Source organism: Theobroma cacao, chromosome 4 (assembly GCF_053813885.1).
Source record: "Theobroma cacao isolate CCN51 chromosome 4, ASM5381388v1, whole genome shotgun sequence".
NCBI lineage: Eukaryota > Viridiplantae > Streptophyta > Magnoliopsida > Malvales > Malvaceae > Theobroma > Theobroma cacao.
Genome location: NC_142642.1, coordinates 39,962,534 through 39,989,932, shown reverse-complemented (window position 1 = coordinate 39,989,932; position 27,399 = coordinate 39,962,534). Strand labels below are relative to the sequence as shown.

General features: G+C 36.1%; 5 protein-coding genes across 5 annotated transcripts; all 5 read right to left on the bottom strand.

Moving 5' to 3' along the window:
* Positions 1–2,219: 2,219 nt before the first annotated feature.
* Positions 2,220–4,831, bottom strand: LOC18603554 (Tetratricopeptide repeat (TPR)-like superfamily protein). Its single transcript, XM_007035599.3, has 2 exons — positions 3,271–4,831; positions 2,220–2,717 (listed from the first exon to the last, which is right to left on the bottom strand). The coding sequence occupies exons 1-2, from the start codon at positions 4,597–4,599 to the stop codon at positions 2,544–2,546; spliced, it is 1,503 nt and encodes a 500-aa protein (XP_007035661.3). The 5' UTR covers positions 4,600–4,831; the 3' UTR covers positions 2,220–2,543.
* Positions 4,832–5,604: 773 nt separating this feature from the next.
* On the bottom strand, positions 5,605–7,165 carry MORF3 (plastid developmental protein DAG). The gene is made up of 4 exons (XM_007035598.3): positions 6,738–7,165; positions 6,556–6,653; positions 6,163–6,228; positions 5,605–6,053 (listed from the first exon to the last, which is right to left on the bottom strand). The coding sequence occupies exons 1-4, from the start codon at positions 7,160–7,162 to the stop codon at positions 5,869–5,871; spliced, it is 774 nt and encodes a 257-aa protein (XP_007035660.3). The 5' UTR covers positions 7,163–7,165; the 3' UTR covers positions 5,605–5,868.
* Positions 7,166–8,383: 1,218 nt separating this feature from the next.
* LOC18603552 (exopolygalacturonase-like) lies at positions 8,384–9,623 on the bottom strand. Its single transcript, XM_018119357.2, has 3 exons — positions 9,375–9,623; positions 8,768–9,094; positions 8,384–8,677 (listed from the first exon to the last, which is right to left on the bottom strand). The coding sequence occupies exons 1-3, from the start codon at positions 9,621–9,623 to the stop codon at positions 8,384–8,386; spliced, it is 870 nt and encodes a 289-aa protein (XP_017974846.2).
* A 1,443-nt stretch (positions 9,624–11,066) lies between these two features.
* Positions 11,067–12,724, bottom strand: LOC18603551 (exopolygalacturonase-like). Its single transcript, XM_007035596.3, has 5 exons — positions 12,515–12,724; positions 12,096–12,422; positions 11,710–11,999; positions 11,398–11,617; positions 11,067–11,300 (listed from the first exon to the last, which is right to left on the bottom strand). The coding sequence occupies exons 1-5, from the start codon at positions 12,722–12,724 to the stop codon at positions 11,067–11,069; spliced, it is 1,281 nt and encodes a 426-aa protein (XP_007035658.3).
* A 4,459-nt stretch (positions 12,725–17,183) lies between these two features.
* LOC148763402 (uncharacterized) lies at positions 17,184–21,293 on the bottom strand. The gene is made up of 2 exons (XM_088805806.1): positions 20,869–21,293; positions 17,184–17,683 (listed from the first exon to the last, which is right to left on the bottom strand). Exons 1-2 carry the CDS (start codon positions 21,248–21,250, stop codon positions 17,304–17,306), a joined length of 762 nt encoding a protein of 253 aa, XP_088661932.1. The 5' UTR covers positions 21,251–21,293; the 3' UTR covers positions 17,184–17,303.
* Positions 21,294–27,399: the final 6,106 nt, after the last annotated feature.

The window sequence follows — 27,399 nt, the reverse complement described above, 5'->3', positions numbered from 1 at the left end:
AAACATATCAGTTATTGATATTTTTGTGAAATAATTAAAAGATTAGATAATACAAAAATTGGTATAGTTTTAAAAGTTATGCTGGATAACAGCAGCAAATTCTGAATATCAGTTACATCAAAAGAATCAGAACAATTTTGATTGGTCCCAGTGATTTCTGCTTCTTAGCAGGATCAAGCAATTGGGAAGGCAAGAATCTGGGAGCCAGCCCATCGATTAAGGCTTGAGCTTTATCCAGAAAAAGAAAAACCCATTGTTAAATGTTAAGGGACAATGTATGTAGCCAAGTACCTAAAGTTACAGCTGAAAGTAAATGATCAGATGATGTTTTCCTTTCCTTGGAAGGAATGATGACAGTAATGAAGTTCAGGGAGGAGGTGATGGTATTGCATCATCCAGGAAAGGACCAGGCCTTTAGGAAACAGCTAAGCAAGGCTTAAAAGTTGCAAACAAGAATGAGGAAACAGATTGCTTTTCCGTTTCTGCCTCCTGCCTTCATTTGTGTACTCTTTCATCTCAAAGCAACAAGCCAAAACTCCTCCTCTCATAGACACAAGTATGTTCTGTCTTTTCTCTGATTGTGTGGTCCTTTTTTTTTCCCTTCCCAAGTCTTCTTGTTTTTTTTCATCATTATATTATCCATTTTCCTTCCAACAGTTTGTCTTTCCCTGCCTTGGGCAGGAAGGAATCTATGTGTATCTGAATTATGTCACACAATTTAATGAGGTCTAAGAGAGTTCCCAAGAGGATAAATTTTGGGGCCAATGGACTTTTGTTCTTTATGAAGTCGAACAAATAAAGAAAAAGTTTGGTAGAAATCTTAAATGAGCTCTTTTGCTTCATTGATTAGCTCATTGAGGTGGAGCTTTGAAATGGGAAATCCACAATCATAACCCTTTTCTTTTAATTTTCTCTGGTGTTTCCTTTCTGACAGAAGCTGGTTGATGATAATTGCAGGCTGGCTGGGTCTCTCTGACTGGTGCAAACTTGCCTTCTTTGCAATGGTACAACTCATTTTCTTTTAACTTTATCTAGATGGTAAGTTGTTAACACTTGATTTCGAGTTTTAATCAAGTTGAATGCTATCAGAAACCTTGTTCTTGAAGTGAAGCATGGATTTTTGGAAAGGTTTTAGATACATCCTTTCCATTTATTAAGCCATTATTACAGTCCTAAGCAAAGAAACAAGACAAATTACAAGCAGCACGGTGCAGTGGAGAAACTTGGGTGCAAATTGTACTTTTGTTACACATTCCCATCCTGGAATGTGACTGTCACGTTCCAATAACATCCCTCACGCGCATACCTTCCTCTGCAAATGGGGTCGCAGCTTGCTAAAAATTGACCGAATCCAGGAAAGTAAAGATGTAAAAAGGCAACCCAAGTTGCATCCATTTGGCTAACATTCCATGATCCATCCAGTGAACCAAGCAAGGTCGGCTGCAATTTTTTAATCTTTTCTTCATACAAATTATGAAGCTCTTGGTCTAAATTTTAAGACCTTATCTTTAACCATATTGTCTTTTTCTCGTGAATCTGATGCAGATTTGGTTATTTGTTTCATTTTGTATTTTTCCTCGTCTTGGGTGCTCTGCATGAGTGAAGTCACACCCTGATCACTACTAATTCTCACGAACAAGAAATATCATACCCTGTTTGGAATGTTGTGTTTAACGTGTTTAGCAATGAGCAGACAAAGTTGACCTGGATAGTTCTTGCAGTCATATTTGTTTGTCCCAAACTGTGGAAAAAGTTCTGTTTCCAGGAAAACCAAAGAAAATCCTACAGCCACTGCATTGTGTAAACAACGCAAATTCCCTCATGATAATCCAATTTATGAACCACTAGCAAAGCCCATCAAGCCTAATATATTCTATGATGCCTTAATCTTCAAAGAGGGTTTCAAATTATAGCAATCCATGCAAATTATTCTCCAAGTCAATCTGTTGGTTTTTGATTTGGGAACCTAAAGACCAACTTTAGGCGTGTTTCGAAAGAAGGCAAACTTAAGTTATGAAGATACAAAATGCAATAGCATCACTAGCAACATCAAATAGTCATACAACACCAAAAATTATCTAACACTCTTGCTAGTGTAAACAGATAATAAGTGCAAGCTTGTTGAGCAGAGTATTCTATGCTTTCATCTGAAGTGACAAGAAATCATGCTTGCTGAATTGTGTTTCAATTCAAAGGCCATGCTGAGCTCAAGACTGATGTAAAGTGAAAAGAAGAGTAATAGCAATCGACCATAAAATATTGTTCTCCACATATACACAAAACCATACATGCTGAAATTTGATTGCAAATTCCCAAAGCTATTTTTGAGTGTCAAAGAAGAACCATTTCCAATCACAATCAAAACAAGAAAAATATTCAACCACAGCATACATGCAAAACCCTCTGCAATGCCATATATAAGTTGAAAGACCACGTATGTAGGAAAAAGGTTATTATTCCCCATAATTCTCTTGATAGTATAAGGGGAAAAGATATCAACCTAAATGAAGAAGCTAATACAAATAAAAGAATCTTAAAACCATCTAGCCTGCCATTTTAGTCAAGCGATGGACGGTGCTTCTTGCAATCCTGTTACTGGGATCAATCTTCAGAACAGTTCTCAGATCTTCTGCCCCAAGTTTGTATTTCTCCATGCTTTCATACAAGAGAGCACGTTGTACAAGGACAGACACATTTGTGACATCGTGCTCTAGCACCTGCAGAGAAAAATGCAGAGCGTAACTTCATAAGTCAAACAAGCGGATTGATACATTGATATCAATTGAAGTGACCGATACAAATAAAACCAATAGCAGTCAAACTGATACATACAAAACTAAGGACCTTGCAGTGTGCACAAATAGAGGAACCATACTCATTACTCTCTTTTTCTCAGACACAGAAAAGCTGTCGGATGGATATCAAAATAAACATAGCTAAAGTATACAGTATTGTAGTTTGCAAACAAGACAAATCTCAAATCAGGTAATTAAGTATGTATCAAAAGTAGCCTAGCCCTACTAACTAGTTAAAGGCTTGCTCTGGAGTCTGGAGCCAAAGTCAGAGGTTCTAACCTCAATAGCTGCCAGGCACACTAACAATTTGGGAGTTGGTTCGCATATTGTTACTCCAACATAGGAAGGTTCAGAAGTTGAGTAAATTCACAAAATTCAGTCGCAAACCATGTCAATGCAATCAATTTTAAAGGTAAACATTCACATTAATAGGAACTACAAAAATCTGTTGAACAGTTTAAAGGGTCATTGATACCTTTGAACAGTCAGCTACAGCCTTCTTATACTCCCCAACCTCTTTATAACAAGAAGCCCTACATGATAAAACCTCCATGCTGCCAGCATTATCGTTTGCCTTCTCAAAAAGAATCACAGCCCATGACAGCCATTTAATGGCATCAGCATACTGGCCTTGCTTCTGGTTGTCAATGCCCTTACTCTTTGCAGCAGATGCTGTGACTCCAGCCGGAGGAGGAGGAAGCCCTTCAAGTTCAGTAGTTGAACCACCTTCAGCAGTTCCTCCTGCACCTCCAAACTCAGAGTCCAGCCCCCAATCATCAACTGCGGAAAATTGCTGCCCTCCACCTCCACCAGATGCTTGTTTAACACCTCCAGCCGAAGCTGAAGATGACGAAAAGAACATATCTAGAGGATCACCACCCGAGCTTTGAAAAGATGGCTGACTTTGAGATCCAACATTCTTTGCAGGCATCCCGAAATCATCCACATTCAAACCAGACGCCATATTCGAGCCCATAAAGTCATTACTACTTGAACCAAAACCACTCGGCGGAACTGTAGTTGTGCTTGGTTTCGAAGCATTCTGAAAAACCCCAAATGCGTCATCGGTAACATTTGCCATATTACCTTTATTACTTCCTGAATTAAGACTACCTGATGGTTTTGATGAAAAATCAACCAAAGAACCAAAAGGGTCTTTCTTCAAACCAATCCCACTTCCACCTCCAACTCCACCTGCACCTCCAGCCATACCTTTCATCGAAGGACCCCCAAGATTCTGACTCTTACTATTATTAATATTCACGTTAATATTACTACTACCACTGCTATTATTATATCCACCAGAAGTTCCCCAATTTCCACTAGTTTTTGGCAATGAATCAGTAAAATTCCCCATCGAATATGGACTTTTACTCGAAGAATTCGAAGTGGGATTTGCATTTTTCAAAGGAACATTACTTTTCCCCTGTCCCAAAGCAGAGCTAACCAAATCCTCGAACAAATTAGGGGTCTTGTTAACGATTCCGATCCCAGAACTATGACTCCCTGAAGGACCCGAAGAAGCCCAGCTCTTGCCAAAGATGTCCCCCACCATGGAAGTCGGTCCGGATAACCCGGATTGGTTGGCCTGATTCGCGGTGGGTTGGTGAGTCCACGACGGCTTGTTGGGTTGCCACGAGGGCTTCGATTGTGCAGTAGACGTTGTTGATGAATAAGATGAAAATGAAGATGTGGTTTGGTTCTTTTGGTCGTTCATGGATTTGGATCGGCCCGATCCGAGGCCGAGATCGAAATCGAAGTTTTTTAGCGAACCTGATGAACCTCTTCCGTAATTCGAGTTCATGGTTTTTTGCAAATGTGTGGATCTAAGCAGAGATTAATTGATCGGATCGGATTTGATCGAGAACGTACCTTACAATAACGATACCGTGAGTTTCAGCGATGCGGCGGTGCGCGGTGGCGGGCAACGTGCGAATTGGCCTTATTAGGAAGAGTGAAAGAGTCCTCTGGAGGAAATTGGAAGTGTCTGATTTGATTTCGGACAACAGAGCAAGATCCGGATCCTTGAAAAAAAAAAAAAAACCTAAGTTTAGCATGTGACTGGGGAAGTAATTTCCACCTGATAAGGAGGGTCAGTTTTGTAAAATCATTATAACTTATACTAATTTCTTCTTTTCTTGCACTAGCATTAAAAGATTATTGGAATAAAGAAATAAGAAATATCTGTTGGTTTCTACTGGTAATGGAAATTTGCCATTAGACGATGCAAGTTTTCCCAACTTGAATAACGACCATGAAAGCTTATTGCCCACAGTTTTGTCACTGAACAACATTGTTGTTGCTCCTTTCTAAACAGGACCGGCGAAATGCTTGCTTACAAGTTTCTATGGCACTTTGTTCTTCCTCTCTGTTTGTCGTAAAACTACTTGATGCACTAGTCTTGCTGTTTAGTTCCTTGGGACAATGGGTTTGGCAGGGTTTTGAAACGAATCAATGCCACATAACTCCCATTTAACTTTTTGGAGCATTTGCCTATGGAGCCAGGGTCATAATAAACTTTAATTCAGTGAATCTTAAACCAACAATTGTAGTTAAAACCCCTTCCCTTCCTCATCCCACCAAATCTTTTCCCCTAAGACACAGGGAATGGCCAGAGGATTTTGAAGCATTTTATCAAAGCAATCATGCACGACTGAGTATAGACAAGGTCTCTGGCACTGGTTCTACACAGGCATTTTCAAAGTGATAAAAGATCTAATGAAAAAAGGACAGATTCAGACTCAAAAAACAAATAACCCATAGTCATCTAGGTTGCAATAGAAATTGACCAGCTATGCATATCAAAATGTAACAGCAAATATTCACATTTCCAACTTTCATAAAGATGCTAGGTAATGCACAAGCAAAGTATGTAACATAAGAGCAACAGCAGAGCCATCACCATCAAACAAATATATGCCAACAGTTCCTTTGAACCATAGGGATAACAACAAAGCTTAATTCAGTTATCTAGGTGCTACATTTTGGTAACTACACTTCCAATACATGGGCACTCTTCCTGTCAAGTTTCCTTCATCAAGGAGAGACCTTCACCTTCACCCAGAACCTAAAATTAGTGCTTTGTTGATGGTGGTGGTGACAGGTCACTCCTGGTTGCATTCTCAAATTGATTTCTTCTCATTTGCCTTTCACCCTGGCCACGAAGCCGGACTCTCTGTGCCTGAAACCTGCCAGGTCCCTGCACCTGACCTGTATATTGTGGCCTACGGATGACTTTCCCATCAACAAACAAATCCCCTGATAATCAATCCACAAAAATATGAGATTAAAAATGTCGAAATCAAAGGGAATTTAGTAGCAGAAAGTAGCAAACTTTTCTTTAAGACTCAAATTCGAAAATACTCACCTCCATAATCTTTGTTTGGCACATCATGATATGAATCCGGCAAAACCCAAAGTACACGAGGCAGCCCTATACAAGCAGAGAGTCAATGAAGAACAATTTAAAATATCATGCCAATTGTACCAAAAAGATAGATTTTAGAACAAAATCGCCCATCAATGAAAAGTTCAATATACTCATAGCAACGAATTGTAACAATTCAGTACAAAAGATATAAACTTCGAAACTTTAAAACCTTATGCTATGCTATGTATCAAAACAACAATCAAAGTTAATTCTTAATTCCATCAAAACCCATTACTTCAAACATAAAATTATTGCATAAATGCTTCAAATCAAAGAAAAAAGAATGAAGAAAGCAAACCCTTTAAACTCCAAAACTAACAAATGAAATACCTTTAAATTTGTAAGACAATTCCTCAGAAATCAAAGCTCCAAACCCCGTATACGTCGTCGTACAAACCGAGTATATTCTCTTCTTGGCCTCCTCTTCACTACAACATAAAACAAAATTTCCCAATTCTCAATTTAAAAAAAAACCCAAAAAAGACTGAAATTTGAGGTTTTTTTTTTTTAACCTGCCGACAACAGAAGCTAGCGTTTTCACATAGGCATCGATCATTTCTTCTTCTGAGGGTTTAGGGTCATCCGGGAACTCCAAAACAATAAGCCAATGCTCGTAGTCACAGCCGTCAAGAAGGATCGTTTCTTTCGGTGGCCGGTTGCTCCAGTTCGGAGATGGGTCGTTCAAAGGCGAGTAGCCGGATCCGGATGTCCTGTTCCGGGTCAGGATTTTGACTGGTTCCGGGCTAAACACTGGGGCATTGTTGAGGAGAGCGAGGGCGAAGCGAGAACGAGAAGAGAGAGTAGAAGAAGAAGAAGAAGCAGGAGAAACGGTGCGGCTGAGGAGGGTTGCTAGAGAGCGTCGGGCAGTGATGTAAGCCATTTTCGGTGACAACTTCGCTATTCTCTGATTCTCTCTGTTTCGCTCCGTTTCTTCCATTCTATTCATTAATTTATACGGGTAAGAGTAACACTTTCCACTGTTCTGTAAAACGACGTCATTTTGTTGATGTGTTCTTGGATTTCTTTTTTATAAAAATATTAAGAAAATTATAAATTTTAAAAGTATAATTTATGGTTCAAATTCTAAAATTATGCATTAATCAACAAATACATTAGAAGAAAAGTGTAGCTCTCATTAAAATATTCATAAATTAGTATTTCAAGAACCACAAATTAATGGAGTTATTGGTATTTGACTATAAGAAATAAGAATAATTACAACTCTTGAAACAAGAGTTATCGCTAGGGACAGACAATTTCGATTAAAATTGAATTAATTAAAAATTTTGATTAAAATGATTTAATTAATTTGAAAATTAATATAGTTAAATCGATTAACTTAATTGATTTCGATTTTGAATTTTTTTTAATTAAATAAATCAATTTGTATATAAGTCATTTATATATATCATATATATATATATATAAATATATCATAAAAATGCTCATTGCCAATTATCAGGGAAGGAGGGGACTACATGAAATTTCACAAAAGTCAGTCCAAGAATGCCAATCTACCACGTCGTAAACAGAAAATGTCACCTTAAAACCTAGAATTAATAACTTGTAAGCCATGAAGAAACCCCTTCATGCTCAAGCGGCCTTGCCGAGGACTGTCGGGCACTACATAGTTCAGACTTATGTTGACAAGCTGAACGTTTTCGCATGGGACCTCAGTGCTGCACAGCAAAGTCACTGCAGAGTTGGTGTTGTAGGTGCCATTGACGTTCCTTATGAATATGTCTGTAAGCTTCACAAGCGAGGGCTGCATAGGAAGAACCAACAAATCAAATTGGTTTGGTAAAATGAATAAACTTGGATGTATTTGCGTAGATACTTGCTTGGGTAGTGTTGCAGGTGTTCGAAGGGCAGTATTCTTGATCTATAATTATGGGGTTGGAGACATTGATCATGAAAACATCCTCAAATGTCATGTTGGAAGCACTGCTTGCAGGGGCTCCAAGCCATGTCTTCACTCTGATGCCGTTTTGTGTGCCTTTGATGGTGCAGTTCCGAACATTGATCCCAACCACATCCTTCTCGTTTTTATACTTGCCAAGGCTGCCCACACTGCCATTTTGCAGAAGATGGTTCTAAATGAAAGTTTTAGAGATCAGGAGATGGGACTTGAGATCTTGTTAGTGTTTTAAATCTAGGCTTACCTTATTCCATGGCCTGGGCCGCAATGGACATTAGAGATAGAGATGTTGCTACTACCAGGTCCTATGGAGACACAATCATCACCTACTCCAATTGTTGAGGAAGAAATTTTTATGTTAGAGGAGTGACTGACATGGATGCCATCGGTGTTTGGGCTATCCCCAGGAGCAGTGATATTGAGATTGTGGATATTAATGTTGTTGCTGCCATGGAGACCTAGGTGGAAGCCTTTGCTGTTTGACAGAGTGATATTGCTGATGGTTGCACATGAAACATTGATAAAATCTATTGTCTGCATAATCAAAGTATGGGAAAAAGTCATACCACTGCCTATTGCAGAAACAATTTTGAACTAATTCAGCAAACTTGTAATGGAACTTACTGTGATTAATTTCTTACATCTTGCTGATTTCTCACAGCTAGACTGTTTCCAGGCTTCGGCTGCTCCCTGGCCATCTAATTTTGCTGTTTCAGTTCCCCCTGTGAGAGTGAATCCTTGCAAGTTTCTAAACACAATCCAGTTGGAGGATTGAAAAGCGCTAAGGCTAATTGGAGCCAACAACGTTCCCCTGATCTCTATGTTTGGTGACTGGTTGTTATAGCAGGGACCTGGAAATGAGATCGGACCAACCAGGAATGTTCCTTTAGGTATGTAGAAGGTAGAGTTCCCAGGATGACCACATGCAGCATTCCACGCTGCAGAGAATGCCTTACCCCAAAAGGAAAATAAAGGAAATTATTGCAACCAGGATTTGCTGAAATTTTATGACATAAAATTACAAACAATCATCTATATATCAATGACAATGGATTAGGAAACTAGAGGCGTTATCCTAAGGGATTTATCTTCTCTACTGTATTTGAGAGTTTAGCTTATGTCTGTTTCTTTTAGTTGTCTCATCAAGCATTCACTTGTAAGATCTGAAAATCTGATACTTGACAAATAAATATCAGATCACAGTAAAACATGGTAATTAAGAAGTACAAACCGAGCTACTTTCTATCCCCCCATCAGCCACTGCACCATGCTCAGTGACATCAAAAACTCCATCCTTGGGAGCCATATTTGTTTCCGGAGAGTCAGCTGGTGAAAGGGGCTGCAGTCCAGGTGAAGCAGCTTCAGGTGCTGGAGATAGGTTGGGAGAGCCACAGCTTTCGCAGGGGTAAACTGTTGCCACCACACTAGTTACATGAAACAATGCTATGAAACCAGCTATTTTTCTCATGCTGAATGCCATCATTCCCTATACCAGGCTAGGTTAAAAATCTTCTTTTTACTTCTTTAGGACATTAGCTCATCTTCACAGCATTAATCTTTGGTACTTATAAAGTGACACTGATGGAAGTTTACCAAATTTTTTATGCTCTTTGTGACCGTTTAGCTATAAAAGCTGGGAGCAGTTTCTTTCAATTTATAACTGCTTTAAGGTAAATTTCAGTTCTCTGAAATAAATCCATTCATTACTTTATGTCTTTAAACCTTGGCTGACATAGAGAGACAGGTTTTCTGCTGCTTAAACTAATAAAATTATGAGAGCTAAAATGCCTAATGGTTTTGGTGAAAGTTATATACTTGTCAGCAATAGATCATGCCAAGGAAAAAGAAAAACTTGATTTACGAATTTTCCTAGGAAATCCATGCCAAGATTTTGAAGATTTAATGAATCAAGCTCTTCTGAGGTTGCATAGTTCTTAACTTATCCCTTACAATGGAAAAATGTATGTATTAGTTATTGAGCTTTGCATATTCTCTGTGATCATAACATTTAACCATTCTTGTTTTTGTCTCCTGCTTGCATCCTTACTGTGATCTCTATATGATTGATTACTGGCAAATAATATAGGAGATCCATGTTAGACCAAAAATCATTCAGTAGAAAAACACATCTATGACGATGGTTGTTGAGGATAGCATGAGCTTGTAACTTAAGTGAGATCTGAAGCTGAGCCATCAGGTGGATGGGGTTAACCTTGATAGACATTGATTAGTATGCCTCCATGGTTCGGTAGCATTAAAAGGGAAAAAAAAAAGGCAGGCACCTGAAATGTGAACTAACTGCTGGGATATCAAGACAGCTGCATGCTTTGCCTCGTACTGATTGCTTAATATTCTAATTAAACATGGAAACTGATGTCTTCAAGGAGAATCTTCAGGGAGACAATGGAAAAAGTAGGGGAGTTCTATTCATATGTTTCAAATTCTGGAGCTACAAAATGTTTACTTGGAATGGTTAAGTTTTAGACATAGGTAGTTCGATTTCTTGTAATTTCTTTCTATATTTGGAGAGTCATATCTTCATTCTTATATTAATTTTAAATGGTTTGCTATGAGTATGACACAAATGTCAGGAAAAACAACTGAGTCTGAGTAACATTATGGATTTGGAGTAACTTCCTTTGAGCCTTAATGAACTGTAAGTTTGTCTGAATATTCAGCAGGCAAAATGGTTCAATCCACGGTGTGACTATCTGTATTAGACAGCAGTTGTCGATCAAAACCTTGTATCAACTTCGTGTGGAATTAATTTACACTTAACACCGGGAATTACAATTGGCTGAGATGCTCCTTACATCGGTAGTACACTAGATCCACTGATTCTCCTCTCTTACAATGATATACTCCATGATACCAACAATTCCTTCACTCAGATGGAAAGGATTGTAGTTTTGACAGTAAGGGCCTAATGGCAAGGGAGAGGGCTTTGGGCTCCAACATAGGCAACTTTCGCATTGACACAATTAGAGCTGAAAGGCAGGTTGTCATTTGGAAGACCAGCATACTGCAAGTTGACATTGTTTAAGTGAATGCCTTGGCAAGGATTTGACGAGCTGCAAGTTAGATCGACTGCAACTTTGCTAATTGTAGTTCCCCTGATGTTTGTGTAGAAAACGTCACTAATGCTTACTTTTGATGGCTGCATGAAAACAAGCAATAGCTGAATTTTAGTCACTGTCTGAAGTTAGAATTGAGGGGGAATTTGTCAAAATAATCATGGGGGAAGAGACAATAACCTCATTGCTTCTCCTGTTTCCATATTCTTGATCTATGATGATGGGGTTCTTAACTCGTGTCATGACGATGTCTCGGAAAATTATGCCTGAGGCTTTGCTTGGGGATGAATTTTTGTATGTTTTGATTCTAAGTCCATTGTCTGTGTCTGTTAGCGAGCAGTTCTTCACGACGATCCCCTTTACATCTGCCTCAGCATCGTAGTGGCCAAGGCTACCGATACTGTTAAGAAACATGGACAGGAAGTAGCTTTTTAGGGACTGCTTGATTATGTCCAAGGTTGTGAACTTTTTGAATAGCAGAAAGGAAAGTACCTGAAGCCATGGCCAGGGCCACAAAATACTTTCTTGACGCTGATGTTGGTGGATCCTTGGATCATAGAGACACAATCATCGCCTGTGGCAACAATACTTTTAGATATTTTCACTAGGTTCGATTTGCTCATGTGAATGCCATCAGTGTTGGGGCTCTCTGCAGGGGCAACCAACTTAATGTTGAATATCCTGAAGTTTTGGCTCATGCTGATGAAGATGTGGAACCCTTTGGCGTCAATGGATGTTATGCCGCGTATGATTGCATCGTTTACCTTGATGAATTTCAATGTCTGCATTGTATACAGAAAAAGCAAACTTCATCACGATTAATAAATAACAAAATGGCAGAAAAAAAAATGCTGGTCAGGTGGTTAGTTGAAGCTTACGGCTGGCAGACGGACGCAGTTAGACTTCTTGCCACAGTTATTGTACTTCCATACCTCAGCACCTTGGCCATGGAAAGTACCGTGTCCAGTGAGAATCAAGCCGTCAATGCTTTGTAATGTGATCCAATCTGTATCATCTGCTCCACCGGCATAGTAGGAAATATCAGATTGTGCTTTGACCATTCCATTAGCCTGAATAATTAGGGGAGATGGATTGAAGCAGGGTCCTGAAAATATGACAGGTCCTATCAAGAAGTTCCCGTCAGGGATGACCATCATAGCATTTCCATTGTAATTGCATGCAGCCTTGAATGCCCTGATAAAATTCTGCAGGAAGTCACAAATTCATTGGACCATGATTAAGTTTAGCTTAACGATAACAAAAAATTGAATGAAGCGTTCAAAAGTGTAAACCATACAATGGAGCTATCGGTCTTTCCATCAGCCTTTGCACCATAATCTAACACGTTGAAATGTTTGACATCAGGGCCTACATTGCCGACGGCGGCAGCTCTAGCTTTAGCTAGAGCCTCCGCTGCATTAAATGGAAACTTGCCGTCGCAACCCCGAAGAGCTAAGCACAAGAGAAGAATGGCGCTTACACGAGCAATTGTGGCGACGGATGCCATTATTGCCACCCTTCAACCCTGAGCTCAACAAAAATTTCTTCTTTTCCTGTTTAAAAAAGTTTCAAAAGCCTCCAATATAGAGGCTTCAAAAATTGAGGTCTGGTGCTACCCTTGTGTTCCCTGCTTCCTTCTTTATATGCTTTTAGCCTCTGAAACAAAGACCAAACTGTTACCGCTAATGCCATCTGTGGGAGGACTAAATTCTCGGAAGAATTTGGTTTTTGTAGTTTCAAGTTTGGTTGCCTTTGGTTCCTAATTATAGGGCTGTTTATGCTTTGTTTGTCTGTGTTTCTGTCCTTTCCCTAAAGTTGGGAAGTTCCAATTTTAGTGGATGTTCCAAGAGGTCGACATTCCTACCTAAATCTTTTACCCAAGTTCCTATGTGTTCAACTGATTTCTATCTTAAAAAGAAAACTCACAGCCTTTGCTCCTCTCCCATTTCCGTCTTCTTTTCCTCTTTCAGAAAGGAAACCCTGAAGAGAGAGAGAGAGAGAGAGAGATAGAACAGCGGAGAGTAGAGACCATAACAACAAATTAACTAAGAATTATGGTCGGTCTGGTTGAGAACTCTTCTCTCCGGCTATATATCAGGAACAGGCTCTTTGAGCTTTGAAACCTGAGGCCCCTGATGATAAAGTTATTATTGTTGTAAATGTTGGTCCTGAATCCTGATGATGGTTTTCAAGTCAATTATATATGTAATATATTATTAATCATTGATTTTTTGATAAATTCGATTGTAAATATTGGATATTGCAAACTAATTATAATAATCGAATCAAGTAATAAATTAAAATCAAAATCGAACAAATCTAATTAAATTAATTAAATTGAATTGATTTCGATAAAATCGATTACTACTTACATGTTGAATTTCATTTATAAACATATAGAAACTTCTCATTAAGATGCAGCAATGTATCATAATTAAAGTCGAAATCATATTCTAAAGATTACCATATCTAACATAATATGTAATTAATAAATGATGCATGACATGCTTTTAATTTCAATGATGAAGATATTCCATCTATTTGTATTTAAATGGTGCTTCTAGGTGCATGAGTTTCTTTCATTAAAAATTGGGAAAGAAAAAGAAAGAATCTTGTAGTTGCAATCATATGATTATCAATAGAAAAACCTGACAAGTTGTTGGATACATATGTACAATCTTAATATATAGAGCTGCTTTTCAAGATACCTTATTCCTTGGCCTAACATCTTCTGCAGCTCTTATAATTATTATAGTTATTTATTTTATTGGATTTGGCTATTCATGTTTTTGCATAATAAATAGTTAAAAGTAAATAATTAAAACTCCATTGCATTGATTTTTGTAATAAAAAAATTGAAATATCAATTCAAAGAAATCTTATGATAAAATCCATTGATTGAATTTTATAAATTTTTTTATTTTTGTAGTGCATATAAAAATACGAATTTAATTAAAAAAAATGAAATTGATGTGTAGATAAAATTAACTTAAAATATTTTTGAAAGTAATCAATAGCATCATGCATATATTAAAGGTAAATCCTTCATATATATATATATATATTGTTATTGTAATAATTTGAATTTAAATATCATTAATTTAATAATTTTTCAGATTCAAATCATGTAATTTTTAAAAACTTAAACTCAAGTCATTAATCATCATCAATTTAAACCTTTTAATAAGTCTTAAAATCACGTTCATATTTGATGTATGATGAAACATCATGGTCATTATCATTCATGATCATAACACAGTATCATCAGTTGTCTGCACAAATAATCTGCTAATGGAATTTAATGGCCATGGCTTTTGTTTTAGTTGACTCAAGGAGCATAGCAGCTTTTCAACGTAGCTATCAAAGATCAAGAAAGATACAAATTTGAAGCACCACCACTGCCATGGAAGCAGGGCTTTATTTTCTTATTCCGATCGTAACCACACTGAGAGAAAAGAGCAAAGAAAGACGATCTAAGCTAATAATAAGCACGAAAAAGTGGCTTGTTTTTGCTAGTGTAATCAATAACCATCGTCCCACCATAGAATTTAGCTGCCTCATTGCTGCTAACGACGGCCTCTTTGGCAACAGAAACTACTTGGGGTCTCTCGGAAATGCTCCGTCCTCCATAGTATTGATGCTGAGATGTTGTTCCATGGTAACTGGTGACGGCCGGTTCTTTTGTCACTGTGTAAACTTGGGGTACTTGGCAAACGTAAGACTGTTGATGCTGGTAGTAAAAATATTGGTAATGACTTTGATATACCTGTGGCTGTGGAGATTGAAGTCTCTGGCTCTGATGATTCGATCTTCTGGTCCTGCCATAGCACTCGTCGATCAGCCCAAAACCTTCCAACCCAACCTTCTTAAGGTTCTGCTCTCTCTGAGATGCCATCTCACAATTTCTTTTTAACTTGGTTTGCCTTGTTTGCTTGGCAAAACCGTTAGAGGCCGAGCCCCATTTTATAGAGGAAGCCAAGCGAGGAGCTGAACCTTCCTATCTAGTTACCTATGCAGGGGGTCTAGAATAATTTAAAAGCAGTCGGAAAGCACATGTTTTTTCTTTTACTAAATAGCAAAATAGGAAGTCGGTTTCCCAATTCCCACTTTTATGATTCCATTGGTGATTTCGTGCATGTAAAACAGTGAAAATGGGACAGTGCCCAATGAAAAAGAAACTTCCTAGTACTTCAGAGGCTTTTTTCTGCATCTCTGGGGGAATAAAATGTTCTTTCAATTAGCTTAGTTGATGTCTTTTTCCCAGTGGGGTGCCTTAGTTTCATACTCAAATGGGCAAAACACTGCTTTGGAATCAAAAACCAATGCTTCTTCACGTGATTGTTTGTAGATTGCAAAGATTGAACTTATATCAGTTAGATGATTTTTCTGATATGTTGTTCAGAAATTAAATTCTAAAGACTATGTTGCTTAGATATTAAAATATGCTACTGGTATTGTTATGGACTAATTCTTATATTAAAAAAAACATGAACCCTTACCTGCAATCATTTGATTATTATTCTGTAGAATTAATACCCTCTCAAGGCATTGGATATACGTACAAGAAAAAAGGCAGCTTCATAGCACTTTATTCTATTGCCTGCCAGCCATTTGGTACAGACAATTAGTTATGATCTCTTAAATTATGTTTTCATAAGAATCTTTCTATAAATTATATGTTATGATTAAGATTAAGATTTTTCTTTTGTTTTATGGAATATCTGGTTAATTAGATGCTTCATGTGGATCACATTGAACTTCCATTAACTGAGAAAAGTCTGTAGTTGTGTCAAGTATATATCTTTTGTCTGAGCAATGGAAGCTGATAAATTTCACATCAAACCACTCTCTCTGCCAGTTCAATTGTACAGAAGTTAGAAGTCTGTACACTGATGTATATTTCTTTGGAACCCCAGAACTGTGGTTTAAAGGGTATAACAAAAAGGGTATTGAAAGTCAAAACTGTGCCTGTAGATGTATTGGATTCTTTTAATAAAGGGGCTAAAAACAATATTTAGTTGTAAATTGTAATGATATGGCCTGCCAAATGATTAAAACTCCATTTTTTTATAATGTAAAAAGAGCATCTTTTCTAGAAGCTTTATTTGGTGCAGATGTTGGTTATAAATCCTTCCCTTAAGAAGATCATTTATTTAATTAATTAGATCAACTAAGATTATCACTGTTATTGAACAGTGAGAAAAGCAATTACATGATTAAATATTGATATATTCCCATTCCCCATGGTTGGTTTGTTTATGATTTCTTGTTGATTCTGATTCAAATCATAACTAGATCACAAAATCAATGTAATTAACAATCTATCATTTGCACAAGGATCTCATATAAAAGTGATATCAATCTAGATTTCTTTGCAGCATTAAATTTTTTAGGTAATCAATAGCAACCATACACTAAATCAAATATCAGCTAGATGATGTCTGTTGCTTCTTCTTGGTCTACTTTTAACTAACAGCACATTTCATTGCATTCCTGATTTCACTGATATATATAATTATAAGATTTCATCAGGAAGTGAATAAAGTTTGTGAAAATCTCTGTGCAATGAGATCTTGGTCTGGTGGTATAATGTGTATCAGATGGTGATGGGTTACAAATATGAGTCAATCAAATGTGTATGATCAGAATTTAGAAATACCATATGCAGGGGGTGAAGATGATAGTTTTAATCCAAATATATTGAATTTTTTTTAATTTTCAGAAGAGTTAAACAACAGATGGGTGCAGTGAAGTTCTGACGGTGGAAAAGACTTCAAATCCAAATTGTTCTGATCTATATGGTTGTCCAACCATTTTTTTTCCAACAACCAGCCCCAAAAGCCTGAAATTTGTACTTGATCTGACTTTTTATTTGTCAGACTGGATTTTTTGCTGGATTTTCAGAGCCAATCTACACAGGTTCTCCTTTATCAACTTAAAGAAGCAGCAGTTTTTATATAGCTAAATGAAGAACTAGAAAGATACAAAGTTGAAGCACCAATGTCATACAACCAGGGTTTTTTTTTTTTTTATCACAACAAGGCCTAATGTAACTATTATAATGGAAAGTTAACAAGCTAAGAAGTCTAACGAAGTGGCCTAGTTCTAGTATAACTCAACATCACCATTCCACCATAGACTCGAGCTGCCTCATTGCTGCTAATCTCAGCCTTTTCTGCTGCAGAAACTTGAGGTTCCTGATAAACACTCAGCCCAATACTGTAAAATTGCCGAGTTGTTCCAAGGCTATGATTAACGACAGACTCTCTCACGGTATTAGCTTGGGAACCGTGATAAATGCAAGATTGTTGATGTTGGTGCTGTTGAGGATGACGATAATGGTTTTGGTGAACCTGTTGAGACTGAACCCTCGGAGATGGCCTTCTGGTTGGACCATAGATCTGATCTATTAGTCCAAACCCTTCCAATCCAACCATTCTGAGATGGTCATCCCTCTGACCAGATGCCATTCACAAAATAAACTATTTGTTGCACACCAGATACACAAAAGCAAATGGATTTTTTGATTTTTGTCTTGTTTGCTTGGCAGATATTGGCAGAGGCCAAGCCCCATTTATATAGAGAAGCCATGAAGCCATAGCTAGTTGAAGCTTCCTCTAGTTTGTCCCTGGGGGTCCAGATTAATTAAAAAATAATATGAATGGCATAAAAAATGGAAATGGGGATTAAGTCGGTTTCCTGATTCCCAACTTTTCAAGATTCCAATTATATATTTGATTTTACTCGCATGTAAACACTGATGGAAATGGGTGATAGTGATACAAGTTGAAGAAGAAACTTCGTAACACCTTGGTTTTGCCCCATCAGCATGCAAAAGAATAGAAAGTTCAGTTCTTTTGCCTACTGCAGAAAGCGCGACAGTAGAAATTAACAATGTTGACGAAGACCGTTTGAAAGGAACGCAACAAATTCCTGAAGATCATGTTTAACTTCCAGGAATTATCGACTAAGATTTCTTTCGGTTTCGGCTGAGGAAAACTCAGGTTAGATGCTCCCAAGTGGATCATCTCGGATCCTTTTTAGACAGTGACAATCCCTTGGAAATGATATAAGTAGGGACGGACGTAGTCAAATTTTATTGGGAAGTCAAACACAATTAAATAAAAATTAAAAATTTTAAAAAATTATTATGTTAAATTCAATTAATAATAAAAATATTGGTAATAGAAATATGAAATTAAATATAAAATTATAATTTGTAAAATATAAATAGTTAAAAACGATGTATAAGATTAATAATTTTTTCTTATATAATCAGAATTATTTAAATACTATATATTCAAGAGAATTTCATTTTAACTAAACATAAAATATAAAGCATATAAAAAAAATACTCAAGTTAATTTTCTCTTACATAATCAAGATTAATAAAAAAAAATGATACATTGATGAAATTTTAAGTAACAATGTAATATTACAACTTATATTTGATAATTATATAATAATTTATTAATTTTTAAAAATTAAAATCATAGAAAATAAAATTTATGTAACTTAAAAAAGAAGAACATGGTAAGTCGAAGGTAGTTACCACATATTACATAACAAAAAGAAAAAAAAAGAACATGGTTAATGGTTTGTAGAAATTTGAGAAAGAATATTTATAGAAACTTATAACATATGAACAAATAGAATAAAAATAAAAAAAATAAATAATAATATAAATTAAAAAATTTAAAGTTGAGTGAGATAAGTGAAATCATTTTATTATTTTTTATTTATATTAATCACTAAATAAAACATTGTTTTGAGGGAACAAGTAATAAAATATATAAAAAAATTTAAAAAATTTTATATGTTATGAAAAAAATTTTAAAAGCCCCCCGTCACATAAGGAGGCTCCGCCCCTGGATGTAGGATTATGATCAGAATGGACTGAATGATGTGAACTCAAAAAATAAAGCAAAAATGATGAAGAAAGATATCTCTCCAGGGTCCATGTTGTGGTAGTTTGACCGATTTCGGATGTATGCATGGCACGCAATGTTGATCGTTTCCAAGGCAGAAAATATTCTGGCTTATCTACAGAGATTAGGCAGAGAAATAAATAAAGTGGATTTAGTCATATCTTCTCACACATAAAATGATATTTAAGAGAGAAAATGGAAATAAAGTTTAGGACACAGATTCCCATATGCTATCCATTTCGTATTGAACAATGTAAAGGAGGTCCAAGGATTCCATTCAGATATTTCTTTGACCCTCTTTGTTCTTTTTCTTGACGGGTACAACAGCAAATATTGTGGTGAAAATTTCAGGTTTAGAAAGTAATAGAATCTTGGAAAATTCCAATATTGACTTGGATAAGTCGACTTTCCATGGAAGTTAAGATACTCACTCGTTCCACATGTATGGATGTGCTAACAGCTAACTGAACCTCATTCCACATGTAAATTGGTAATAATTTTCACTTTCCGTGAGCCATAAGGCACCATCAGCTTGTTAACCTTGTTCCCACAAAAATGAAGAGGATTATTCACACTCTTTCCCCTCGAACACACAGCTAGACAGGAAAAAATATAGGAATTATTGGGGCCACTAGGGCCTAAACGTATGGGATAAGTAGTTTTATATTCCAAAAAGCAGATAAGATAGGTGACATGGGATGTTTTTGACGAGTCCCATCGCCTTCGGTTGAGCATCCTATTCTTGCCTCCTTCCATGAGTTTGCTTTCTAAGACAGACATGCACGATCTTTGGTCTTAGAAGATTTTAAACTTGTCATTTGCCTGTTAATTCTTTGTTGTTTGTTCCATTCTTTCATCTTACCATGAATGACAGAGATTTCTAATCAGGAGATAGGTTATCTGGAGATTAATTGCATAAAAGGGCAAAGTTTCTTTGACAGGAAAGATGACAATAATTCCTTCCATTATCATCTTGTCCAAAAAGATCATTCCATTTGGAGGTGATAGAATGTTGTGATCAAGCAGTTGCTGGTGAAACCCAAAAAATCCAACAAGGCAACAACAAAAGCCTTCCTGCTTAACTGTTCTAAAGGACAATGTCCTTTCGGACAAGTTTATTCAAATTCATTGTTGTGCTGATTAAAAACAAATCTATTCTTCCATGAGGAAAAGGAACTTTTCCACTTGGAAAAGTTATGTTATTTTAGTTAAAAAAGTGAGATTCTCAATGCTTTTTGTTCATCCTCTAAAACATTTCTTAGATCCTTTTTCAGTTAGTTGCTTCTGGTATTCAATGTTATCATCAATTCATTGCATTAAACTTTGAAGAATACCTGATAGAATCAGTAGAAGCAGCAAGAACGCCAGACAGAAGACTTTTTAGCCAGTTACCATGCATATGGAGCAACCTTAAACTATTGGAAAATGAAATTATGGAAGGTGGAAGAGTTTTGAATGCAAATTTTGTGTGTATGAGAACCAAGTTACTCTTGTAATAAAAGCAAGAGGAACGCAAATTACAGATTGCAGAAGCAAAAGAAAAATACAACATGAAACACCTAGATCTTACACAAGCAGAACTTATTCTCAAGCTACTATAAGGTCTGGTGTAACACTAAAAAAAACACATGCATGTTACTGACCAGATGAGGAAGTCTATGTCTACTAGCTACTGGTATTTTTACACAAATCAAGAAAGAAGCTAAGCTAAGAAGTCCACTCTAAGCACGCTGTTTTTGTTTAGTTTTACCATAGTCATTAAGCAGTTTCCCACCATAGTATGCAGCTGCATCTTCGCTGCTAATTGTTGGAGACCCCGATCGAGGTTGGGATACCTGGCAAACATACCATCTTTCATAGTTTTTGGCAGTCTGAATTTGATGATAGCTGCCAGTATCAGGATCTTGGACAACAGTGACAGATTGAGGTCCATGATAAACGTATTGATTTGGTGCCAGCTTCTGATGATGATAGTAATGATCTTGGATTCTCGTTGGAGGAGGGGTAGGCCTGTGAGCCTTCCCGGTCTGCCGGCCATAGAGCTCATCTATCAAGGGGAAGCCTTCTAATGCAACCTTCTTAAGCCGATCTATTGAACATGCCATGGTTAGTATTTTTCTTCGTAGAAACAAGTAAATTTGTGTTGTTTTTCCTTGTCTGATATGGTTAGAGGCCAGGCCCCAATATGTATATATAGGAAGTTTAGGAGAGTGCAAGCCCTCTAACTTCCCAATTCAGGGGTCCATCAAAGGAAAAAGAAAAACAAGATTAGGGAAATTTCTTAGGGGAAAAAAAGGGAAACAGGTTCCCCATTTTTATTCCTCCAACTTTCTGTGATTCCATTCTTGATTGACATGGATAATAGTGAAATTGGAATGCTTAATCATTTAGAAATTTGGTAATTATTCCTATCAAATTATCTGATTTTACACTTATTATTGCCCATTCCTGCCTATAATTTCTTGGTCGAGTGCCATGTATGTAGCCAAAGGGAAACCCACACAGCAAGATAAGATGGTGAATATTTCACATGCATAAAGGTAGCCTTGTGGGACTCCCATATAGGGAATTAGAGAACAAAGAAATAAACTTTATGCTGCTGTTAAATGATTATTAGTATTAATTTTATGTTGCTGTTAAATGATTATAAGTATTAATTTAACTCATAAAAATCAGATTTGCATCTGGAAAAACTTAGCCTTCCTCTAGTCTATTTACCAAAAAGAACCCCAAGATCTCATCTTTTTCTGCTATTATTCTATGTTCTAAAGGGTTTCATGAGAATTATACCTTGGAATTTAATCTTTGAGATAAAAAAAGGGTACTAGTTGGATGCTTCAAGATGGGTTGTTGCAATCCTTTTCTGATCAACTTTAATTAAACAGTTTTGAAAGAGTTTAAACACTTTCATATTCTAAATAAAAAATAAAAGGGTTTCTCATGTAGGACCAGTACAGAAAATATTCCTTTTCTACAGAACAAGACTAGAAATGCATGTTATTTGGGTTAGATAATGTTCATTTCATGGTCAAAAAAATGGAGGTCCCAAAGGTAGGCAAAGAGTTAATATGAAAACGAAAGCTCCATTAAGATTTTTTTAGAACAAAATCATAACAACTTAAATTTTAATTATATTAATTCCCACACAAAATCAATTCATTTCATTGATAATTTAATCATATATATATATATATATATATGATCCAGAACAAGAATTACTAAAATTTCCTCTTCATCCAATCCACTAAGCCAAACAATTAAGTGCTGCTTTGATTATTGGGTATACGTCCATTCCTTTTTCTTTGTCGATGGGATGTCTCGAAATAAGTCTTCTTCTTTTCTTTTTTTTTTTTTAAACACCTAACACTACTAATTTTTCCATATTACAAATTTATTTTTCATATTAAAAAGTATATTGAATATTTATATTTATAAAAAATTTTAAATTTTAATATTTAATACATCATAATTATGGTTTTTATTTTAATTTTTGTGAAAATAAAAAAATAAACATTTAAAAACCAAAAAAATATTTCTAAATAAAGTCAGATCGTTTTTCGAAATACAACTATTATATTGAAATTTTCTTTTCCCTTTATATTAATCTGTGGAAGAGCATTGCATCCGGTGATGCGCATCATATTCATGCATGCATGGATGTTAATTTGATATCATAAATTGGATTATTTACCAGGCCTAAGTCGAGTCAATGATCATGAAATTCATCTTATTAGGTTAAAATCCGTACTTTCGAAATTTATCCATGCATGGATGTTAAGAAATTTATCTCTTTGAATAAAGTAGTGATACAGCTTAACTCATAGCAGGACATAACCCCTGCCATGACTTTCCCTGTCTAGAGAAAAATAATCAAAACATTCGGTTGCCAATAGGATCAAACACAATCCCCAGTGCACCTGAGGGTTTACTCCCAAGTATAACAAAAAGAACTTGAAAAGTTTCGGTTTTTGAAAATATCAATACAATTAGAGATATGTTATAAGTTACGAGACATTGAACTGATTGTTTATCATGAAATTATAATTTTCGAGTCACTTTCATACAAACAACTTCAACCCGTAAGCTTAATTACAAGCATAGCTTATTTTACAGCTGCTACAAGGTCTGGGAATAATACATCGATTTTACTCCCTGCCGAGCAGGCCTAAGTCTAAGTAGTAGCAAGCACTATTTTTCCTGAAAACAAAGAAAAGTAAAACTTAACAAGGCCAAAGGCAAAGAAGGTTAGTTACATCCCCAGCGATAAGGCTTACTTTTGTAGCCATAATCCATAAACAGTATCCCACCATAAGTCTCAGCTGCTTCGCTGCTGCTGATTACAGGCCCTCCTTTTATAGGAGCTTGAGGCACCGGTACAAAGTACCATGTTTCGTAGCCCTGCTGTTTGGTGGCCGGACGATAGCTCCTGAAGTCAGGCTCTTTTTCGGTGTCATAAGCTTGCGGTTCTTGATAAGAATATGGCATCTGATACTGGTTAGGGGCTAGCTTCTGATGATGATACTGGCCTTGCCTTCCAGCTGGAGGAGGAGGAGGAGGAGGAGTATGCCTCTGATTTCCTCTGCCATACTGCTTCTCTATTATGGAGAAACCATCTAATGCAACCTTTTGAAGGTAATCGACCTGATGATATGCCATGGTTGATTGTAAGTTTCGTTTGTTTTGCTGTGAAATTGTCAGGAGCTGAGGTTCTATATAGAGAGAGGAAGTCATGTGTGAGAGTGGAAGCTTGCTTCCAGCTTCCTAGTCTAGGAAGAATATCTTATCTTTCTTAACTAAAGAAGAGAGAAAAAGGGTAGGTGTGTTTCCTATGTCCCAACTTTTCGTGATTCCATTATTCTTGATCAAACATTGATGGGAAATTGCCCATAACCATTTAGAGCTAATCCAAAGCCAGTATAATGTCTGTTTGTGGGACTTTGTCTTGCTGCAATTTTGTCAGTAAGTGCCCCCATTTTTTTAGAGCCTTCCTTTTGGGAAGATATATATGATGGGGAATATATATCACATGGAGAAATGCATCCCCCCTGAACACTCCATGGACCATGGACGCCTTCCTACCTTATGACTTTACTTCAATTTCGTCTATCAGATATGAAAAAATTATTCATTTAATTAATTAGTATACATAATTCAACTTATGATGGAAGTGAAAATTTCATATCGAGATTTGAGAAAAATTCAAAAAATTGATTTTCAGATATTATCGTATAGAATAAATTAAATTTAATCAAAATTAAACACTCTGCTAAAAATTGATTTTGGCATATTATCTTACAAAATAAACAAAATTTAATCATAATTGGAGAGTGCTAAAAATTTTAGCCATTACTCATTCTTCCTCTTTCTTGTACCTTTTTCTCCAGGGTGGTTTAGGTTCAAGGTCGGTTTAGCTTTAGATGAACAGGCATCAGGAGGCTAACGTCATGGCTCTGACGTAGAAACTATATATATATATATATATAGAAAGATTTTTATAATTAATTTGTAGTCTATAAGCAACATCTGTACAATATTCTTCTTTCTTTTCTTATCTTTTCCAGTCAAAAGTGAAACAAAAAAAATCATTACAAATATTGAAAACTGATCCCTGCAAATTTATTCTTTATACAAAGATATTTTCTCCCCCCGCCCCCACAACTTCAGGATCCCTTGTCAAGAATATCACACCTTACCGATAAACTAGGTGCCTTTTGTTGGCTAGTGTTGCTAGTTTATAATTTAATTAATCAAGAAAACTGTAATTAAGTATTAATTTTTAATGAAGAAAACTGTAATTTATAATTTAATTAATCAAGAAAACTGTAATTAAGTTATGATCATATTGAGAGAATAAATTTGCGTCTCTGATATAATGAAAAGGAGCTTTCCTGGGCTAAGCCCCTGAATGTAAATGAATTGCTACATGGACCGAAAATTGGTACTGACATAGGAAAATGTACATCTTCAAGCTAGCTTTTACCTACGAACTGGGAAAGCAAAAAATTCAATACAAGACAAGTTCAGGCTATGTTTATTTATGTATAGAAGGAGGAAATACTCTTTAAATTACAAATATGATCTGACAGATACGATACAAGGTGCTTGTAATCATACAGAACAAGTAAGATAGGCTAAAATAGATCAGTGGATAAAACCAAGATAAGCTGCTTGTTTTGAGTCTGTCAAGGTTTTCCTTTCGGTTTGTGCGTTCCCTCGGAGCATGATGATGATTTTGAATTGGTTGAGATAACAGTGGCAGGTTTTAAGCTTGGTTTCTGAACTTGGTGTGTTGAATGCTTGATGTCTAAGTTTCCTTCATCACAATCAACCTTGTTGGCAGGTACAGCTGTTCTGGAATACTTGCTTCTGTAGCCATAATCCATAAACAGTAACCCACCATAAAGTTCGGCTGCCTCGCTGCTGCTAATTGCAGTCCCTGCTTGTGGCTCTGATAAAAAGTATTCAAATTTGTTGGCAGGTGCAACTGTGCCAGCAGGAGCCTGTTCTCTTCCTATAATAGCCCCACCATACATGCGAGCTGCCTCAACGCTAGTGATGATAGGCTCTCTCATATAACAATCTTGGCTTCCATATCCCTTGTAGGGATGCTGATAATTGGGATATTGATGAGGAGCCGCCCTCCCGGCGGCCCTTCTTCCCTGCGGCAGCCCATATAATTCATCTATCATGGCGAAGGCTTCTGAACCAGCTTTAGCAAGGCGATCATTCTGATTATGAACTGCTACTCGAGATGCCATATTTTCAAAACCCCAAGTGCTAAGTGGTTATGTGTCTGGTTTCCTTAGTTTTGATACAAATTAGCTTCAAACATTACTTCTATTTATAGGAACCCTCTAGCTTCATCTTCAGCTAGCCTTAGCATCTAGCACGATTTATAAACAAATGCTAGCACTAATATATATTCTTTTGAAAAAAAAAACAAGTTAAAATGTATTCTCGCCTTTCTTAAAAAATAAACTTTTTATGTATTAATTAATTACGATAATGGTAAAAGTCAGGTAGACAGTTGTTAATTAATGCATGATATTTTTTTATAATGAATGTATGATCTTTATTTAAATTTAGTAAAAATACTACATTAAATATCAAAAAAATATTTTTTAAAATGAAAAATTAATTAATGTTAAACAAAATACAATTACCTATAAACATTTATATGTATATGCATGACACGTATAATATATTCTTTTTTTTCTTTCCTTATCTCTTCCAGTCAAAAGTTGAAATAAAAAAATTACTATAAAGGTTGAAGTGATCCCTCCAAATTTATTTTTTTATAGAAAAATATATTCTTCCCCAACTTCAGGATCCCTTTTCAAGAATCACACGCACACTTACTGATTAAATTATACGGTGCCTTTTTGGTTAGTGTCAGCTAATTCCCAATTAATTAATCAACAAATTAAGCATTTTTTTGGTGAAAATTCTATAAATAAAAGTGTAATTAAACATTAATTTTCATTATACTTAATAATTAATCGGAATAGATTGAAGATTTATTACTCAATCAACTATATTTGTAGAGTCACTTTCGATCATATATAATAAATGTTAACCCATTTAGAAACAATAAACGTACCAAAAGCTTCTCTAATGGTAAGTAGTCGGGCCAAATTTGAGTAAAGAAAGGATTAAACTATCTTTATTTTCATATATTGATCATATATATGTAAAATAATTGCTACGTATATGTTCGAGCTTTTACTTAGGAAAAAGAAAAACCAAAAAATCAAATACAAAAGAAGAAGCAAGATTCATCATAGTAACAGATAAGTACTCTTCGAACTCTGATTATTTATATACACAGACGAAGCAAATACTGTTTGATCCAACAGATATGGTACAAGGCGCCTGTGATCAGACAGAACAAGTAGAACATAATAAGGAGAAGGTAGTTTCAGCTCCTGGGGAACTAAAGAAAGCCTTGCTATCAAATCCCAAAGGAGCTTTAGCAAGGCGATCATTCTGATTACTAAGTACTACTCGAGATGCCATGTTCTCAAAACCACCACAAGTGCTGAAGTGGGTATGTCTCTGGTTTCCTTAATTGATGCAAATTAGCTTTGCACATTTCCTCTATTTATAGGAACCCTCTAGCTTCGACTTTAGCTAACCTAAGCATCTAGCAACAATTTACAAACAAATTTCTTTGGAGAGTACTATCTTAACTATTTGATATAATACTCCATATACTATTTATAGGTTAGTATATAGCTAACCTATATACTATTTG

What these genes read in the sequence shown, in the direction of transcription:
- LOC18603554 (XM_007035599.3), bottom strand. Translation starts at nt 4,599, where the DNA reads ATGAACTCGAATTACGGAAGAGGTTCATCAGGTTCGCTAAAAAACTTC. An exon ending in CTGTAGCTGACTGTTCAAAG is followed by an intron (nt 2,718 to 3,270) that starts GTATCAATGACC and finishes TTTTCTCTGCAG; the next exon opens with GTGCTAGAGCACGATGTCAC.
- MORF3 (XM_007035598.3), bottom strand. Translation starts at nt 7,162, where the DNA reads ATGGAAGAAACGGAGCGAAACAGAGAGAATCAGAGAATAGCGAAGTTG. An exon ending in ATTGTCTTACAAATTTAAAG is followed by an intron (nt 6,229 to 6,555) that starts GTATTTCATTTG and finishes CTGCTTGTATAG; the next exon opens with GGCTGCCTCGTGTACTTTGG. An exon ending in GCCAAACAAAGATTATGGAG is followed by an intron (nt 6,054 to 6,162) that starts GTGAGTATTTTC and finishes ATTGATTATCAG; the next exon opens with GGGATTTGTTTGTTGATGGG.
- LOC18603552 (XM_018119357.2), bottom strand. Translation starts at nt 9,623, where the DNA reads ATGGCATTCAGCATGAGAAAAATAGCTGGTTTCATAGCATTGTTTCAT. An exon ending in GGGGGATAGAAAGTAGCTCG is followed by an intron (nt 9,095 to 9,374) that starts GTTTGTACTTCT and finishes TTTTGGGGTAAG; the next exon opens with GCATTCTCTGCAGCGTGGAA. An exon ending in GATGTAAGAAATTAATCACA is followed by an intron (nt 8,678 to 8,767) that starts GTAAGTTCCATT and finishes TTGATTATGCAG; the next exon opens with ACAATAGATTTTATCAATGT.
- LOC18603551 (XM_007035596.3), bottom strand. Translation starts at nt 12,724, where the DNA reads ATGGCATCCGTCGCCACAATTGCTCGTGTAAGCGCCATTCTTCTCTTG. An exon ending in GGCCCTGGCCATGGCTTCAG is followed by an intron (nt 11,618 to 11,709) that starts GTACTTTCCTTT and finishes GTTTCTTAACAG; the next exon opens with TATCGGTAGCCTTGGCCACT. An exon ending in GAAACAGGAGAAGCAATGAG is followed by an intron (nt 11,301 to 11,397) that starts GTTATTGTCTCT and finishes GTTTTCATGCAG; the next exon opens with CCATCAAAAGTAAGCATTAG.
- LOC148763402 (XM_088805806.1), bottom strand. Translation starts at nt 21,250, where the DNA reads ATGGCATGTTCAATAGATCGGCTTAAGAAGGTTGCATTAGAAGGCTTC. An exon ending in TAAACAAAAACAGCGTGCTT is followed by an intron (nt 17,684 to 20,868) that starts AGAGTGGACTTC and finishes TTTTGTGAATGG; the next exon opens with CATCTGGTCAGAGGGATGAC.